Here is a 14983-nt window from a genome sequence, read left to right as displayed (position 1 = left end):
TCTATTCTATTCTATTCTTGCCATGTGATTTATAGCACCTGGAAGGTTGCAGGCATTTACAAATGCTTTCTAACTAGTCCTTTGTCCTTACTTTGTACATTTGAGTCAACCGATATGAGTATGCACTGTAAACATATTCATATTTAGCACATGTTTATACTGTTGCTTTTGATATTAGGCCAGCATGAACAACCAGGCCGATAATAAAAGCAATAATGTGAGCAGGTCAAACATACAGCAAAAGTCCACCGGCCCAGAAGAGGAGAAAAAAATGGAGACGGCTACATCAAGATTTGAACGTAGAGAACAGCTCAAAAAATCGAATACCCTCCCTTCGTCCGTCACAGGTATGGTTTACATTTTGGGTCACGAACGTAGCTGCAATTCTATTTCTGAGACAGTTGTGTACGTAAGACCTTGTTGGTTCACCTTGCCTTGTGTGCAGGTAGTCCTCGACTTACGACCACAGCCGAGCCCAAAGCCTATGCTGCTAAGTGAGAAATTTGTTAAATGAGTCTTGTCCCCTATTTTACAACTTTTCTGGCCTCACTTGTTAAGTGAATCACCACAGTTGTTAAATTAGCAGCACCGTTGTTAAGTGAATCTGTTTCCCCCCCATCGACTTTGCTTGTCAGAAGGTCGCAAAGGCTGATCACATGGCCCTGGGACACTGCAACCGTCGTAAATATGAATCAGACCCAATTCTGGTCGTATAACTATTGGCATGCTGTAATGGTCACAAGTGTGAAAAACAGCCACAAGTCACTTTTTTCACCGCCCCATAGATGCTTTCTTTCAAATGGAAATTAGTCTTTCCTGTCTTACTTGAAGACGTTTTGCTCATTCAAGAAGCATCCTCAGTTCTGACTGAATGGTGGAGGATGGAAGGATTTATATTCCTTGCAGTCCTCTGGTTGTTAGCAATCTTCCTGAGAGTCGCTGAGGCCACTTGGAGGTTTGTCTGCACCCTCAGGGTCACCTGAATCCCGTCGTCTGCCATTTCCCCCCCTAGAAATCCATTCATACTCCCGCACCATTCGAAGGATATTCATCCCAAAATGCATAGCTAAATGTCTACGGAAACTCTCAATAATCATTTAGGTCAGATGGAAGCCAGTTCCAAACCCAAACTTGCTTTTTCTCAATTTATAACCTTGGATACAGATGGTTAAGGCGTTAATCGATGATAAGCTACGATAGCAAGCAATGGAGGTGGTGATATAATAAATAGGTTGTTCCATGAAGCTTATGGAAGAAATCATCTCCAGATTACTCCGTTTCCTAATTATGGCTTCGTTTATATAGTCCTTAAATGCTGCCATTCAGGCTTAAAAGCTGATTCGTTGATTAAAAAAAAACAAGCAATAGCTTTGGAGGATAAAACCAAGAGGGAATGAACTAATTTTATTTCATAGAAAGGCAGCACACAATAGGGAGGCCTCTGCAAAATTGTATGCACTTCATATAATTTATTGTTGCTTTGCTAGTAACATAACATAAAATAACATTAAATGATGGAGCTAGTTCGCATAAAAGAGCCATAACCATCAGAATAAGTTATTGTGGAGGATATAAATTAAGCACCCTAATCTATTCTTATTCTATAAACGTTCAGGCTGACTTCTCTTTTGAAAGGCAATCTTCCAAATATCAAATTCAAAAATACTTTGGATTGCATCCAGAGAGAGGCAATATTGGAACAATTAAGATCCTCTACATACAACTTAGTATAAACCTAAAATAGCACCATTGATTTCATTTACTTCTCTCCAAATCGGATGAACAGAATACAGGTAGTCCTCAAATTATGGCCACAAGTGAGGCCAACATTCCTGTTGCTAAGTGAGATATTTGTTAAGTGCATTTAGCAAGATAGTTGTTAAGTGAATCATTGGCGTTATTAAGTTAGTAACATGGTTCTTAAATGAACCTGGCTCCCCCCATTGACTTTGCTTGTCAAAAGGTCCCAAGAGGCTTCACATGACCTTGGGATACAGCAATCGTCATAAATATGAGTTAGCTGCCAAGAGTCTGAATTTTGATTACGTGACTATAAGGATGCTGTAATGGTTGATTCAGCCAGTTTGCATCACTTCGGGAGAACCGGTTGTTAACTTTCTGAGCAGTTTGGTGAACTGATTGTTGGAAGAAATCATTAGAGAAGCAGTTGTTAAATTATTTGAATCCCATCACTGCCTAGGAGTATCCATCTCAAACGATCTAAGCCCCAGAGCCCACTGTAACAGCATTCCCAAAAAAGCAATGAGTTGTTAACCTAATTTTGCAAAGCTTCTTCTCCGGTAACACTGTATACAGCAAACTAGGGCATATAAATTTTTTGCCAGACCAATTCTCGAATACAGCTTATCTGTCTGAAATCTACACTGTATATTGGACATTGACACAATTGAGCGAGTCCAGAGGTATTTCACGAGAAGAGTCCTCCACTCCTCTGCTCACGACAGAATCCCTTTTGCCACTGGGCTTGAAATTTTGGGCTTGAACAATCTGGAACTGCGCCACCTACGGTCCGACCTAAACGTAGTACACAAAATTGTCTGCTACCTGTCAATGACTACTTCAGCTTCATCCTCAATAATATACGGGCAAACAATAGATACAAACTCAAGGTAAACCGCTCCAAACTCGATTGCAGAAAATACGACTTCAGCAACGCCTGGAATGCTCTACCTGACTCTGTTGTTACATCCTCTAACCCTCACAGCTTCAACCTTAAACTGTCCACCGTGGACCTCACCCCATTCCTAAGAGGTCCTTAAAGGGGGCGTGCATAAGCGCACCAGCGTGCCTCCCATCCCTGTCCTACTGTCCCCATTTATTTGTCCTCATTTCCTTTGTTCATGTCCATGTTTCTACGTACCTGTTATCTAGTACATGTTCAACAAATTAATCAAATAAGGTTAACCCTTTTCCTCATTCTCTCACAGTGGAGATCACCGATTCCCTTTCGTCGTCACCTTTGGCTAAAGAAGTCACCAAGAGATTCTCTACACCGGATGCTAACCCCGTCTCCACCGAACCTGCTTGGCTGGCCTTGGCCAAGAGAAAAGCGAAAGCGTGGAGCGACTGTCCTCAGATCATCAAGTAAATAGATTCTAGCTTTTGTGTTTTACTCTGGTTGGAGAGCCATTTCCTTTTTTTAATTCATATTCTCACCTGGCAAATGCTCCCAAACTCATTTACAGGCGAACTCCGACTGATGAGAGACATTGAACTGTTGATCATGAGAGGAATGTTTTCAAGCTAGTATATTTTGAGTTTCAAGGCCACTTTAAGAATCACTGCTTCAGTGTTGTTGAATGTCAGCTTCCCGTAAAACTTATTATTTTTACTTGGACATTTTTACAAATGCCACTCAGGTACAGGAATAAGAAAGATGTGCTTCTGCCATAGTTACGAGATAACTTTGAATAATTTGCCTCGGATCGGGCAAGGACGTCTCCAGAAATAATGAAATGTAATTTGGGGATAATGAAAGCACCATATTTTGTTTTTATTCTAAAGAGTTTTTCCTGAGTTTTTTTTAGTTTTGAACATCAGTCACACTTCTGGAATTTATTTAATGATTCACTCATTAACACACTCAAGTTATGTTATATCAAAGATTTCCTTCTTGTATTGCTCTAAATGATTCTCCGAACCATTCACAGCCTGCGTGCAAACTGCATTATTACATCTGCATTTCCCTCATATCCAAAAATATATTCATGCAACAATAATGTTTTTATTTATTTACTTATGTATATATATATACGTATATGTATATATCTCCTCCTCTCTGTAGAAACTCAAGATATCTTGTCTCTCCTCCATTTTATCCTCACCCCCCTGTACAATAAGAACACACTGAATAAGTAACTCAATTGTATTTGGAGAGAATTGTATCATGATTTTCAGTCTTATCATAAAAGGCAGAATAGAATACAGAACAAAACCAAAACATACACCCAGCACTAATAACAAAAGTGGGGGAGAATGGTGTACAAGGAGAAAAAATATAGTTTAAAAAAAGGATTTCCAGTCTTAAATCTATTGTTCATGTCATGCAAGGAATAATGATATACAATATCTTTAAGTGACCGAAAGCAAAATTATCCCCAGATGTACCTGGTGTGGTTAAAAAAATGTCCAGATGGCACCTACAATTGTCACCCAGAAACAATGGGTGGAGCTTGAGTGACACCATCTTGGCTTTTTCACCATACTATTCCTATTATCTAAAGGAGGGTCATCCAACCTTCTTCAGTTGGTTATCTCTTAGATGTGTTGAGTTTCAACATCTGGAGGACAGCAGACAAATTGGGTGGAAAATCTAGCCCCTTTACCCTTCATTCCAGGGGGCCATCATCCTGTTCACCAAGCTTCATTAGCAGTTTCCTCTTCAACATCTGTGCCCTGCTACTGCATATTACCTTTGCAAACTATGAGCCGAGTGCTTCTGTTAATGACACTCGGTGTAAATGTAGCTATTGTGTTAATACATATTACTTTTTGTCCTGGAATTAGATCTGGTTCAAGATGATGGAATTGGTTTAACGAGGGGAACTGAATTGGGACTGCCAAATTCCAGCCAGCTGGACAGCAAGAAAGATAAAGACGCTTCCTAAATCTTTGCTGTTTTATAGACTTGCAGCTGAGCTACGAAAGTCTTTGATTTGAAAAGCTAATCGTAAGGAAAATGTGACCTCTTTACCCCCTGAGTACTGCTGCCCTTTAAAACTGGTATTCTTAAATTATCAATCAGTTATATTTTCTAGTTAGACATGTAAATATGCAAAAAAAAAAAAAGCGTTGTATTGTACTAAACATCAGGTAAAAAATGGTTGGAACAAAATTTGAATTCAGTATTTCTATTTCTCTTCATTGCAACATCAGTTTGGAATGAAAACACTTTGAAGACAGAGAAGTGCAGCCTACCAAATTACATTCTCATTCGAAAATCCCACCTCAAAACAACAAGAAATACCAACCCACACACTATGCCTCTGGAATCAGGGAAAACATTAATTCAAGGATCAGTGTAAAAATTGCAATTTTGGTCCAAGACAAACCACAACAAAAGCAGTTACCGAACAGATATAAAAGCGCAGGAGAAAATGTTTATTGTGTTTATGGAGAAGCATAAAGATGCTAAGTTTGACAGCTGAGTATAACTGTCCTAAAGAAAGTTATTCTTGTAGCCATTGTCACTTGGATCTTTTAAGTGAATTCAGGACTTCTTCAAGACTCATCTTAAATGAGATCAGGAAAGCCTGTTAGAAATACAACAGCGGATGAAGTTAGGACCTCCTAGTAACTCAGTATATAGAGCCAAGGTGGGAGTTTGAAGAATGAAAAAATAATGACCTTTTTTGCCATTCACAAAAAATGTGAAGATTTCATCCAGTGTGAGTTAATTCTTATTAACTCTTACAGCAGTTAAACGATCTACAGGGACATTAAAAAGATGTCATGACTTGGATCTTCAGTTCAAGTTTGAGTTTCCTCTGGACCAGTGTTTCTCAACCTTGGCTACTTGAAGATGTCTGGACATCAACTCCCAGAATTCCCCAGCCAGCATTCGCTGGCTGGGGAATTCTGGGAGTTGAAATCCAGACATCTTCAAATAGCCAAGGTTGAGAAACACTGCTCTGGACGGTCAGACTTTTTGCTCACCCACAATTCACTGCTTTCATTATCGTAGATAATGCAATGTTTTAACTAGGTGACCCCCAGACACAGCTCCTACGGAATACGTTGCAAACAACGTATAGTAGAAGTGGATGCAAATTTAGTACAGTTGTGTTGTGACTAAGGGTAACACAATTCCCTAACCCAAAGGTGGCCTATAATATATTTACAAGCATTTTAACGTGCATATAACTTGGGTCAACATGCTGTTGCAAAGAAAGTAATAATTTCCTCCAGCTCAATGAGACTTCTAGATTGGGAGAACAGAGTTGGAGTAAAAGAGGACCCGGGATGGGGGTGGGGGGGATGAATATTGGTGAAGTGGACAAGGCAAACCAAAAGAAGTAATTTTGCGGGGAAAGTAGGTGTCCTTTGCATGAGAAATAAGGGAAACAAAACTAGGGATGGTTAATGCAGAGCTTATAGTCTTGTAAATAGTTCTAAAGCAGTCTTTTCAAGCATGAGGATTCACAGTGGATTAAAACTGTAGTTCAATTCAGGGAAGCCAGACAAGAGTAAAGGGCCATTGGACCTTTGCTTCTCTGTTCTCCCAATTTTACTCTGGTCTTTCAGGATCAGCCACCATCACAATCCCTATTTATTATCAACACTTACAGCCCTAATTATCCTTCAGCATTAAAAGACTCCTGGACAGCGATGGAGCATCTATTCCCTTCAGGGGTGTGAGATCCTAGCGGTTTAACAACCAGTTCTCTGAGGGTGCTTCGCTTGTGCATGCGTAGTTCAGAGAATACTTGCCTCCCGGATTGCTGCTTGGGAAGGAAAACAGCGGAGGCGGGGCAATCCACTCTGCCGCGCGACTCAGCTGAGAAGATAAAGGTTGGTAAAGCACAGGGGCAGGCGGTTCGCTCCCAGCTGATCTTGGAGGTTCGCCCAAAGCGATCTGAACTGGTAGAATCCCACCCCTGATTCCCTTTGCTCTACTTCACAGGTGACGCGAGACAACAGGTGAATCACATTCTCTGCTCTTCCGCGAGTACAGAGACATTCCTGCAGGCCAAATTGTTGGCTCTCCGTGCAACGGAGTTTTGTATTCACGGTCTCGATTTCTGCACCAGTGATTGGATCAAAGCTGGGCTACATAAAAATATTTCCTTTGTAAACATTTCCAGAAGCCTGTTTTAAAACATTGTCATTTCACATAAGGTCAACTTGAACTTTTGCACTAAATACCAATGAAGTGTTACTTTACTTAAGCTTTGTTGAAGCCTTTCTTAATAAACAAATAAACCTGGAATAACTTCCAACACTTTAAAACTGATCAAACCACTTTGCACAATTGTGGTCTCAATTTTATTTTTTTATTTTTTTGTAACATACACTTGGTCCTTACCCAGAGACAGTTAATCATATCCAAGCCTTATTGGCATGAATGGAACTTATTATCAGCAGTGACTGAATTATCCTATACACTAACAGGTATTTGGGGCATAACTTTTTCTAGATAAAGGCAAAATATTATTTGAGGTTATGAATTATTAGCCTCGATTAAAGTGGTGTATAAAATTACAAACATGTATAATTGTGGATTTCGTTTTGTGTACTTTTTTAATTTTTCAAATGTTTTAAAGTGCAATTGTTTCTTACACTAATATCATTTTAATTCCAATTAAACTATAATATGCTGAAAGTTGGTAGGTTTATTTATTCATTATCTTTTGTTAAATGTGTCTGGTGACCTTAAAGCAAGAGCCTGAATTAATATATGACTATAACTGTTTTCAGAATATATTATAACCAGGGCAAAATTAACAATGACTAAGGGTTATGTTAGTAGAATTTCTATTTTCAGTTTTTGATCGTCACAATTTTAATGTAAATGGTCTATGACTGAAAACTTGTTCTATATAAATAAAATAGCTGTGTTTCTATAGAAAATACTTTTTATTTATTTACTGATTCATTTCAGAAAAACCATAAAAATGTGAAAGACATAAACTTTTAGTAAAGCAAATCATTGATAATTAGTAATGGGAGGAAACATTAGACTGCAACTATATGTGGCATTATTAAGCGCTGTTTAAAAATACAGGTAGCCCTCATCTTACAACAATTTGTTAACCTTTCAAAGTTAAAGGGCACTGAAAAAAGTGACTTATGACCATTTTTCACACTTATGACCATTGAAGCATCCCCCAATGGTCACGTGATCAAAATTCAGACCTTTGGCAATTGACTCTTATTTATGAGTCATGTGAATATTTTTTGTGACCTTTTGACAAAAAAGTCAATGGGAAAGGCAGATTCCCTTAACAACCAGGTTACTAACTTAACCACTGCAGTTAACAAGTGTGGCAAGAAAGGTTGTAAAATGGGACAGAATTCACTTAACGGATATCTCGCCTATGACAGAAATTTTGGGCCCCATTGTGGTCGTAAGTTGAGGACTACCTATAGAAAAGAAGGAGAAAAAAAGACCGAGCAATGCTCTTCCCTCAAAAGTTTGGCTGAAATGTCTTGAGACAAGAGAAAACACTAGTTCGAGATGGGTAATCAATGCTTCAATATCACACTAACATGTAGGATGGCTGGCTTATTTTTGGTTTAAAGTGGTAAATAAATACCATATTTTTCAGAGTATAAGATGCACCTTTTTCCCTTAAGACTGAAAACAGTGGCGCCAAATTTCCATGGAAGTCGCCTATACCCACGATGGGTGAAGAGGCGTCAAACAAAACAAACAAACAAACCTTTTTCCCTTAAAAATTCTGGGTGCGTCTTATACACTGAATACAGCATTGCTGTATTTTGATGCCCGAAACCCCGCCCCTTCACCAAAATGGCCGTGCATAGCCTTTAGGAGGCTTATAGAATGCTCCTGGGGGCTGGGGAGGGCAAAAAAAGGAGTGAAAAACAGGCCGATTTTTGCTCAATTTTGTCCCCACCCCCCGCCCAGCCCCCAGGAGTACTCTATAAGCCTCCTTAAGGCTATGCGTGCAATCTTTTTGACAAAAACGGGCCTGTTTTCACGACTACCCCCCCCAGGAGCACTGTGCAAGCCCCCTAAAGGCTATTCATGCCTTTGGGGGGGGGGAGTGCCCATTTTCGTGACAAATGGGCCGTTTTTGGGAGGTTTGCAGAGTGCAAAAACTTATTTTTAAAATTTGCCTCTTCAAAACCTTGGTGCATCTTATACTCTGAAAAATACGGTAAGTCATAATTTTGGAAATCCTGTTTTGCGGTATTTGGACATCGCGTTAAGACATGCAGTGATTCAATTAGAAACTATATCGCAAAAGGTTCCTACGTACAATTATTCTTTGTAGGATATTGCTCTTCTGCACCATATAACACTATCATTATATAATGATAATCATATAATTATACAGTATATTATAATATCCTTGTTATAGCACCCTAAATAAAAAGGGCAGCCGTAATGAAAGAAAATCACAGTGTTGGTTAGAAATCTTCCATCTTATTGAAATCAATATTATTTTGATGTCATGAACTCTGGCTATTCTTTTGACAATGTCTTTCCAACCTTCATAATTATACTTAGAATTTTAGTACCCAGCAAGTTTTATTATGTACCAAAATCTCCTGAACTGAACATATAATTTCTTTAGATATTTCCAACATCCAATAATCTTTTCCACATAGCCTAATCTTTGGCCTTTAGCCTGCACCATAGTCACAACCCCAAATAATTTCTGCCAAAATATGTTATCATTTTTTATTTTATATTTAAATTTGTAAATAAATAAATATTCATCAGTCTGATTTCTAGAAGCATCACATTCCATTTTGCATATAATACTCAATGCAGAGCACTAACTCCCAGATTTATAGAGGTCTTGACTCGGTACTTTAAAATGCTTTAAATCAAGTGTAAAATTAGCTTTCCTCCCCTACATATTGTTCACACCAAGCAATAGCACTTCTACTTATATACTGCTTCATAGTGCTTTTTACAGCCCTTTCTAAGCAGTTTACAGAGTCAGCCTATTGCCCCTAACAATCTGGGTCCTCATTTTACCCACGTTGGAAGGATGGAAAGCTGAGTCAACCTTGAGCCAGTGAGATTTGAACTGCCGAACTGCAGCTAGCAGTCAGCTGAAGTAGCCTGCAGTACTGCACTCTAACCACTGCGCCACCTCGTATCCAAGGCAAACATTTAGCTCTCAAGTAGAAAATTAAAAGCTCCAAAAAGCTCATCATTTCAGAATTTTATTAGCTTTAGATAAACACAGATCTAAACAATAAAGGTAGTTGTTTCTACATCCTACAACAATTGTCGATCCCCAGGCTACAGGAGAAGAGAAAACCTCTCCTGGAAGTTCTCCTCTACCTTCTGCCACACCAGTTTCAGCATTCAGGATCCATATTTTGCCATCGGTGGAGGTCGCCACCAGAAATGTTTTACTGTCCAACTTAGGACTGCGGGAAACAAATGGAGTTGCATAAACCCTGGATGTAGTTTCAAACTTCCATAATACATTTCCTTCCCTGTTGCAGCAATAAATAAAGCAGTCATGGGACCCAAAGAATATATCTCTGGAAAAAGGTGAAACACAGGGTGATGAAAAGATTGGTCCACTGCTGGAAAACGCCCAAACCTGTAGGACAGTAATAAAATATTAAACTGGTTATTGAAAATTCAGTTAGTGTGATAGAATCATTGTATACATTGTTATGAGTTTATGATGCATATACAAACATTCACCTTTATAGCCATGTTTACAAAATATCTAAGAAAAGGACTAATTATTCCAATCAATTAAAATATATATCGTAGTCAGGCAAATGCATTGCACTTTTGTACATTTTTTTGCTTATTGAGAGGACCTGCTGAACATACAGTTTAGCAAATTGTTTTAGTTAAGAGTCAGACATAATCCTATTGGGCATGCCAAATAGACTAGAACATTTTAAAAGGATATTTATTAATATCGCTTAAAGACGCTTGCTCCTGGGGCGGAAAACTATGGGAAATCTAGACAGCATACTAAAAAGCAGAGACATCACCCTGCCAACAAAAGTGTGTACAGTCAAGGGTGTGGTTTTCCTAATTGTAATGAATGGCTGTGAAAGTTGGATCATAAGAAAGTCTGAGCACCAAAGAATTGAAGCCTTTGGACTATGGTGCTGGAGAAGACTCCTGTGAGTCCCTTGGATTGCAAGGCGATCAAACCGGTCAGTCCTAGAGGAGATCAACCTTTTAGAAGGCCAGATCCTGAAGATGAAACTCAAATACTTTGGACACTAATTAGAAGGAAGGACTCACTGGAGAAGAGCCTAATGCTAGGAAAGATTGACGGCAAAAGAAGAGGATGACAGAGAATGAGGTGGCTGGCTGGAGTCACCAAAGCAGTAGGCATGAGCTTAAATGGGGCTCCAGAGAATGGTACAGGAAGGCCTGGAGGAACGTTGTCCATGGGGTTGCGATGGGTTGGACACGACTTCACAGCTAACAACAACAATATATTAATGAGCCACAAGTAATTTAGTAGAAGGAGAATTTTACCATTGTTCCCTGGAGAAAATACCAAGGTTATACCAGAAATGAAGATGGCTTTGTGATGATTTTTGACAATCATTTCCCTAGGATAGTCTTGGTCAATGCATCATCTCCTATATTTCCTTCTGGCTCATCTGATTCTCACGGCACAGCTGTTTTCCGTGCCTCCACTGTTCTAGTTATCAAGGCTGCCTTGTAAGGTAAGTGGCTGAGCTTCAAATTGCTATATTGTGAATGTTGCGCGCAAATGCATTAGGCACCTGCGATCACTGAACCAGTTGTTAAACTGGTTGCAGCCCACCCCTGGTGACATTCTACACTCAATCGCTGTGGTGTCACTATTTATTGTACCAGTAGGCATTCTCTATCAGTAGAGCCCAAGATGCGGATGGGAGAGTTGCATACGAAGTTATTAAGAGGCAAAATGTTTAAACCCACAGGAAAATGACACGCAAGAATGCATTCTTTGCAATTATTTACATGGTTGGAAAAAAAAAACAGACGCGAACGATAACAAACGATTGGCAGGGAGAACAAACGAGCAAGAAAGAAGAATTTTGAAAGAGCAATTCGAAAACGCCTTTAAGGCAAATCAACAGAGCAGAAGACACTGTGAGAAGAAATGTAGAGGAGAGGAAGAAAGGAATGGAGATGGAAGGAGCTAAATGAAGTATAATCACGAGAGACCAAGAATGATACAAGCATTAATCAGTTGGTTCTTTGCATCAGATTGCTCAACAGGAAAGTGTGACAGCAGCAACAATGACTAGGTGACAATTCCTCACAATCTCAGAACCCACCCAGTCACAACATTCAGTATTGTTTGACGAAGAAGCTATCAACATTGGATCCAATTTTCCCTTCTCGCACCAAGAGTTTCTATATCAGATGTCAAAGGATTAGAAAAATAAGCCAGGATAGCACCATTTTGCTTGCATTGATAATGTCTTGTGCTTTTCGGTATTCTGGAGCAGCAAATCAAAAGCAGGATTCTCACTGTATTCTTTTCTCAAGTGAGTTTCATACCCATCCTGAATTGCCCCCCTCTATGACTGGCACAAGTTCCATGTTGTATGAGAGCCCAGTTCTGGTTACTTAGCCTATGATTCTTATATATTGTGATGTGTTGTGGCCCGGCAGGAGCCGTTGAAGCTGCCGCCAGACTCCAACAGCGAGGGGTCTTATGAGTCAGCCCTGGAGGAGGTGGAGGACCCTGGACCCTGGGTTCGACTCCGAGCAGGGCGAGGAGAGACTGGTTGGCCACCAGGTGGCGCCGGAGCCTTGGATCAGTGGGGAGGAGACAAGAGGGAGTGATCCAGAAAACACCTGTGAGTTGTTCCGGGATGCACGCCGCCGAAGGGCTACTTGGCGGCAAGAACTGCATAATTATAGATGATTACGCTCAGCTGATGCTCATTGAGATCCTCTCCTGATTATAAAAGAGACTGCTTGTGCCACGCCCTTTTGCAGAAGTCAACGTTAAGGACTAACAAGGAACAAACTTGGCAGGCTGGATTGCTGCCAGAGTTTGTTTGCATTGCTGCCAAGCTTTGTGGGACTTGCTGCCAGAGTGCTTATTTCTTTGTTTATGTGGCTTGCAGCCAACAAGAGTCTTGACTGATTAAAAGAAACCTTCTCATTTATGTTGGTTTTCGGCTTTTGTTCCTGGACGGAGGAGGGGGGTCAGAACAGTGATGTATGCTGCATTTGACCAGTTTGACCAGTTTGGAAGAATACTGTGGCTTCCTGGGCTATTTTGGGTCTCTTCACAGGCATTTAATAAACTACTGTGAGAAGCAAAATGGCAGATATTTTTTTAAAAAAGCTTCTGTGGTCAACACAAAAACCAAATCTAAAGTTAATAGTAAAAACAACCCAGGCTGATCTAGTTATTTTAGAGGTTTCAACTATTAAATAGTACAATAATGTTAACCTGATCTCCAAAGTGACTAAAGCAGTATAGATTTCCATCCACGCAGCCAACGTATACATAATCTTTGTCGCAATGTGGTGAGGAGAAGATAGGTTTCCCACAAATGGTTCTCCAAACAGTTTTCCCCATAACCTGCAAAAGCAAATAATCGACACCAGTTGCCTTAAGATGCTCCAAATGTTAAACTAATGAGGAATTAAGGCATTCAAACAAAGACTGGAAACAAAGCAATTAACTAAAAAGCAACATGTTCCTACAAGTTCAGATTCTCAGAAACGCCTATATGTCAATCTTACAAGGTAGATCGTAATAGAAACCGATGCCATATAGGACAGGATTACTTATATTGTAAGAGCTACAGTTACAGAACCTTGCAAGTCTGAATGTGCTTCCCCCTTCCTTACGTCATCTTCATATGAGCTAGGGAAGGGGCTGTTTTCTCTAATTACTTTGCTACTCTGGGCTCAAGCCCTGTTTATCTAACCATTGCCTTGGTAACAGCTCTTTTTCCTATCCTTCAAGGTCATTCTCTATGCCTTCTTCCGTAGGAAGAGACAGTTTGTTATAGTTACCTAATTTAATCAGATAACAAAGGAGCAGCTCCCGTTTCTGCTTTCCTATATTTCAAATATTTTAAAGAAAAGACATCTATTGTTGAAGTAAGGCAACATGAGATCATATTAAATAATGAAGAGGGCTTATTCCCTCCTGCAGTAATACCTATGCAGAATCGTTCACTAATTTTTACTTGTGCACACATCTCTGTAAATACGATACCATTTTGCATAGCAATAGTTAGCAATAGCAAGTTAGACTTATATACCGCTTCATAGGGCTTTCAGCCCTCTCTAAGCGGTTTACAGAGTTAGCATATTGCCCCCAACAACAATCCGGGTCCTCATTTTACCCACCTCGGAAGGATGGAAGGCTGAGTCAACCATAGATGGTTACAATTCCAAAAGAATTAAATTACAAGGATCTGATAAATAAAACAATTAGCTTCTGATCCCTTAACATGTGCCCTTTCTATAATTACTTTGAAGTAATATACGCTAATGTAGCTTGAAATCCTTGCATCGGAAAAGAACGAGGTGTATGTTCAGTAACTGTAATGTTATTATCAAAAGCCATCTTCTCTGCAGCCCCTTTATTCAGAGTTTTCAAAGCCTGTGGTGAATCTAAAACTTCATGCATGCAGAACTAGGAAGTTACGTACAGGATTAACAGCAAGTAGTTGTCCTCCCAGAGTACCAACGTACAGGTGATGTGGAAACAGGTGTAGATGAGGAGAAGAAAATATACCTCCAGATTGACTGTGTAACCTCCAAACACATTCCTTCTTCTGTCAGAGTAACAAAATATACATTTCACAATGTGACACATCTTAATTTAAGGTTAACATAGAGGGCCTCATTGTAGAGCAGGGGTGGGGAAACAATGGCCCTTTTATGGCTTATGGATTTTAACTCCCAGAATTCCTGAGCCGGGCAAAATACAGAAGAAGGATGTACCTTAAATATTGTGTTAAAAAATAATGCTGTAGCATATATCATGCAAGCATAATAAAAGTAGCATGGCAAGCACCAAGCTCTCGCTTGCTGAAGGCCAGGGCGGAAATAATGAATTAAGAACCACAGGCTGCAAACCTGTATGATCTCTTGTGGGTTTTATTTTTCTGAGCAGAAGCGAAAAAATAATAATGGTGTGGTTAAATAATTAAAACGGCTAGAGTGGTCAGTACTGTATTTTGGGACATTTAAAATAAGAAGTGGAACCGAAATATTTTTAAGCTATCAATAAAAACCAAAGCAAGGCCAGTAGCTACAGTTCCTGTTGACAATATACTCTGGAACTGGAATTCGATTTTAAACATCAAC

At 39.6% G+C, this 14983-nt stretch overlaps 2 protein-coding genes across 3 annotated transcripts in view; one reads left to right on the top strand and one right to left on the bottom strand.

The window, feature by feature from the left end:
* CRACD (capping protein inhibiting regulator of actin dynamics) overlaps positions 1-5330 on the top strand; it is a 171442-nt gene extending 166112 nt beyond the window's left edge. Inside the window, exons 10-12 of one of the 2 annotated variants that reach the window (XM_087724709.1) lie at positions 179-347; positions 2949-3105; positions 4528-5330. In XM_087724709.1, the coding sequence (XP_087580835.1) occupies positions 179-347; positions 2949-3105; positions 4528-4543 (342 nt within the window). In that variant the 3' untranslated portion in view covers positions 4544-5330. Of the gene's footprint in view, positions 1-178; positions 348-2948; positions 3987-4527 lie in introns of those variants that run through there. The other variant, XM_087724708.1, reaches the window with a different exon arrangement.
* A 4536-nt stretch (positions 5331-9866) lies between these two features.
* AASDH (aminoadipate-semialdehyde dehydrogenase) overlaps positions 9867-14983 on the bottom strand; it is a 36866-nt gene continuing 31749 nt past the window's right edge. The window contains exons 13-15 of the mRNA XM_087724700.1: positions 14323-14448; positions 13107-13238; positions 9867-10271 (exon numbers count right to left, since the gene is read on the bottom strand). Of these exons, the coding sequence (XP_087580826.1) occupies positions 9870-10271; positions 13107-13238; positions 14323-14448 (660 nt within the window). The 3' untranslated portion in view covers positions 9867-9869. The remainder of the gene's footprint in view (positions 10272-13106; positions 13239-14322; positions 14449-14983) is intronic.

Source organism: Thamnophis sirtalis, unplaced genomic scaffold, assembly GCF_051295495.1.
Source record: "Thamnophis sirtalis isolate CommonGarterSnake01/CBP01778 unplaced genomic scaffold, rThaSir2_p1.2 scaffold_10, whole genome shotgun sequence".
Taxonomy (NCBI): domain Eukaryota; kingdom Metazoa; phylum Chordata; class Lepidosauria; order Squamata; family Natricidae; genus Thamnophis; species Thamnophis sirtalis.
Note: the sequence above shows the minus strand (reverse complement) of the source record. Positions and strands in the feature narration are given on the sequence as shown.